This window comes from Camellia sinensis, chromosome 7, assembly GCF_055761805.1.
Source record: "Camellia sinensis isolate YWXY chromosome 7, ASM5576180v1, whole genome shotgun sequence".
NCBI classification, from domain to species: Eukaryota; Viridiplantae; Streptophyta; class Magnoliopsida; order Ericales; family Theaceae; genus Camellia; species Camellia sinensis.
The window spans coordinates 156,786,751-156,791,558 of NC_138967.1; the positions used below are offsets into that span (position 1 = coordinate 156,786,751).

Sequence of the window (4,808 nt, forward strand, 5' to 3'; positions counted from 1 at the left end):
GTGGGTGAAGGTTGGATTATCTGAGTTGGAATAATGCATTAACTGTGAGTTTTAAGCCCACTAGATAGTGGCAAAACCATGTTTTCTAAGCCCATTCGAGGGTGGCAAAATCTGCATTTTAAGCCTACTTGCGAGTAGCAAACTGCTTTCAAAAACAAACATGAGATGTTTTGCTCCAATTCAGGCGATCCGGTCTATATTTTTATGTTGTGCGCATCACATAGTAAATCTAGGCTAATAACCGGAATAAGAACATATAATGTTTTCAAAACTAGATATCACGGTTAGTCGAGGCCGATCTTTGATCGGGCGAGCGGGGGTGCTCACGAAGTGACCTTCCCCAATCGTACCTAGGTTCCCGAGCCGAGGCAACTTTGGTGATGACGGACACGTGGCCTTAGGCAACGAGTCAGGGTTTCCTAAATTTCCTAAAATAAAATATTTAGGTGGCGACTCTGTATCTGGTAAAGCAGTCCATGTTTGGCACTTCTTTCAAAAAAATCTGTTTTCAAAAACGATTTGCCGGATTTGGACTCTTTGATGATTCATCGGTCTTGCATTGCACTCTATGAGATTAGATACAGGACCGGGACTTTGAAACCTGAACTGTAGTGAGCCCAATAAACAAAACGGGACGGGATCTCCCTCCCGGGACGTTCGGGGACGTCTACAGCGTCACGCTGTAAAGATAGCTAATAACCGAAATAAGAACACATAAGGTTTATAAAAGGACATATCATGATTAGTAGAGGCCGATCTTTTGATCGAGCGAGCGGTGCTCATTTCAGGACCTTCCCCTCTCATACCCAAGTTCCCGAGCCGAGGCAACTTTGGTGATGACGGACACGTGGCCTTAGGCAACGAGTCAGGGTTTCCTAAATTTCCTAAAATAAAATATTTAGGTGGCGACTCTGTATCTGGTAAATCAGTCCATGTTTGGCACTTCTTTCAAAAAAATATGTTTTCAAAAACCATTTGCCGGATTTGGATTCTTTGATGATTCATCAGTCTTGCATTGCACTCTGTGAGATTAGATACGGGACCGGGACTTTGAAACCTGAACTGTAGTGAGCCCAATAAACAAAACGGGACGGGATCTCCCTCCCGGGACGTTCGGGGACGTCTACAGCGTCACGCAGTAAAGATAGCTAATAACCGGAATAAGAACACATAAGGTTTATAAAAGGACATATCATGATTAGTAGAGGCCGATCTTTTGATCGAGCGAGCGGTGCTCATTTCAGGACCTTCCCCTCTCATACCCAAGTTCCCGAGCCGAGGCAACTTTGGTGATGACGGACACGTGGCCTTTGGCACGAGTCAGGGTTTCCTAAATTTCCCAAAAATAAAATATTTAGGTGGCGACTCTGTAATATGACAAAGCAGTCCAGTTTTGGCATTATTTGATCTAAAATCGATTTTCTAAAACGATTTGTTGGATTGGACTCTTTGGTGATTATCATTTTCACATTGCACTTGTGAGACTAGATTCAGAACCGCAGGTAGAGTCTGAACTGTGAGGGCCTTTCTTTTCAAACACTTTTTCGAAAGGTGGGAGCGCGGAAAAAGGCGAGCCCACAGCATGCTTGTAATGTAGTTTTCCTCATGAGTTTGGTGTTCTAGGCCTTAGACACCATCTTGTTTGAGCTTATTGCATTTATTTATGGTTTTCCACACTTGTGATCACTCTTAATCATCTCTACAACCTCCCTCATTTCTTGGCTTTTGTTTTGCTTTGAAAGTGGTTTCAAACTACTTGTTTGTTTAAGCATGAGATTGAGATGTCATGCTTAATGGTTTAAAAACCAATCATCCAACTGTTTCTGTTTAATTTCTTCAATAATGGCGGGCTGGGTAGACATTGTGGCTATCAAGCTATTTTGTTCAAAAGGCACCACTTCAATTTTAAGTTTTTAAACTCCAGTAGCAGCTCTCTCTGAACTGTGAGCAAACAGGCAAGATTTCCCACATTCTTTCTACTAAGTGCATATGCCACAATATTAGCTTTGGCCGGCTGATAGTGTATATGCAAATCATAATCTTTGATTAATTCAAGCCATCGCCTTTGATGCATGTTCAACTCCTTCTGTGTGAAAAAGTATTTCAAACTCTTACGATCTGTATACACTTCACATTTGACCCCATACAAATAGTGACGCCATATCTTTAATGCAAACACCACTCTAGCAAGTTCCAACTCATGTGTAGGGTAGTTCTTTTCGTGTGGCCTCAATTGTCGAGAGGCATATGCAATCACCTTGCCATTCTGCATTAAAACACAACCCAAGCCCTTATGAGATGCATCACTAAAGATCATAAAACCTTCGGTACCTGAAGGAATAGAAAGGATTGGAGCTGTAGTCAGTCTTGTCTTCAACTCTTGAAAGGCTGATTCTCTCTTATTTGACCACTCAAATGGTTCCCCTTTCCGAGTTAACTGAGTCAATGGAACAACAATTTTTGAAAAGTCTCTAACAAATCTTTGGTAATACCCGACCAACCTCATAAAACTACAAACTTCTGATACATTAGTCAGGGTAGGCCAATTAATGATTGCTTCAATTTTATGAGGATCAACAGATATACCATCCTTATTAATAATGTGCCCCAAAAATGCAATTTCATCAAGCCAAAATTCACACTTTTTGAATTTCCCATACAATTGTTTTTCTCTAAGTGTTTGGAGAGTCATTCTCAAATGTTGTTCATGATCATTTCTATTTTTCGAATATATGAGAATATCATCAATAAACACTACGATAAATTCATCCAAAAAGGGTTTGAAAATTCTATTCATCAAATCCATGAATGCTGTAGGCGCATTTGTAACTCCAAAAGGCGTGACTAAAAACTCATAATGTCCATACCTGGTTCGAAAAATAGTATTCTGAATGTCCACAGCCTTAACCTTCAGTTGATGATATCCTGACCTCATGACAATTTTTGAAAATATCTATGCCCCTTGCAACTGATCAAACAGGTCATCAATACGCGGCAAAGGGTATTTATCTTTCACCGTTACCTTATTGAGTTCCCGATAATCAATGCATAGTCGAAGAGTACCGTCTTTCTTTTTCACAAAAAGTATCGGTGCGCCCCATGGTGATGTACTTGGTCTAATAAACCCTTTATCGAGCAATTCCTGCAACTGAATTTTCAACTCTTTCATTTCAGTAGTAGACATGTGGTAGGGATGTTTAGAAATTGGTTGATTCCCCGATATTACATCAATTGTAAATTAAATCTCTTTATTAACAAGTTGACCGGGTAGTTCATCTGGAAATACATCAGGAAAATCTCTCACCATTGGTATGTTGTCTAGAGTAATGTCTATAATTGGTTCAGTTATTACACTGCACAAATACCCCCGACAACCCTTATTTATTAGTTTTCGGGCTTTCATGGCAGATATGAGGTATGGTGGTGAAACTATCCTTTTTCCCTCGAAATAAAATACATCTTGTCTGGGAGGTCGGAATATCACTCGTTTCAAAACACAATCAATAGTTGCATAATATTTATTTAGCCAATCCATACCCAACACCACATCAAAATATCTCATGTCTAAAGGTATTAAATCAGCATACAAAACAGCATTCCCAAGGAATAATTCACATGCAACAAATACAGTTAAACATAGCATGGATCCTCCCGTAGGTGATGCAACACATAGTATATAGTTCAATGTTTCCATAGGTCTATTCAGAGTTTCAGCAAAAACCATAGAAATAAACGAATGTGTAGACCCTGAATCAATTAAAGCATAAGCAGGTTTACCACAAATGGAGATTGTACATGACACTACGGCCTCAGTACTTTGGGTATCCCCTAGAATCAATGCAAAAACTCTTCCTCGTCTCTGCTCATATCTTGTGGTAAGTGGTACTGCAGTTGGTTTTGTTGTGGGAGCTAACCCAATCGAGCTTGTGGCACCTCCGTTACCACCCGGTTGTGATTGTGTGCAATCTTTCGCCATATGTCCTATCTTCCCACACTAGTAACAAGCCCCCATAGTACGATAACAAACACCCCAATGCTTCTTCCCATAAACTGTGCAAGTAGGTGTCGAATTGCCATTTTGAGTTGACCCCTAGTTACTTGAATCCCAAGGCTTCAACTTCTTATTCACTGATGATGACCCCTTATTAAAGTTCTGTCTCCTGCCTTTCCATTCAAAGTTTTGTTTACGGTTGGCCACATTCCTCTCTGCTATCAATGCCCTGTCTAGTACCTCCACATACGTTGGTAATTTGAGCACATTAATTTTATCCAGAATCGGGTCACGCAAGCCCCCGTCAAACTGTCTGGCCTTTTTGTAATCTGTATCTACTATGTGAGGTGCGAAGCGAGCTAACTTTGTAAATTGAGCCTCATATTCAGCGATCGATTTATTTCCCTGATTGAGTTCCATGAATTCAGCTGCCTTTCCGTCCCGCACACATTGGGGAAAATATTTCTCGTAGAAGATTTCCAGAAAATTAGCCCAAGTAACATCCTTATTATCATCTCGTACTGACATCCACCAACGTCTGGCATCATCTTTCAGGGTGAATGCTACTAGCTGTACTTTTTGAGCTTCAACACAAGGGAATACTTCAAGCAGCTTTTCAATTCCTAAGACCCAAGCCTCAGCCTTTAATGGTTCAATTCCATCATGAAACACTGGTGGCTTCATCTTTTTAAATTCTCTTGTCAAGGCAACAATACAAGTCTCTGACTGACACCCAGGAGCTGGAGGTGGCACAGGCATTGGAGGTGGGAGAGGTGGTTGTTGCTGTTTCTGCCATTGTTGTTGTCTTATGGCCTCA

The 4,808-nt window shown here is 40.7% G+C and overlaps 1 protein-coding gene across 1 annotated transcript; it reads right to left on the minus strand.

The window, feature by feature from the left end:
• Positions 1-3,238: 3,238 nt before the first annotated feature.
• Positions 3,239-3,976, minus strand: LOC145796233 (uncharacterized). Its single transcript, XM_082881283.1, has one exon. It carries the CDS (start codon positions 3,974-3,976, stop codon positions 3,239-3,241), a length of 738 nt encoding a protein of 245 aa, XP_082737409.1.
• Between the last annotated feature and the right edge of the window lie 832 nt (positions 3,977-4,808).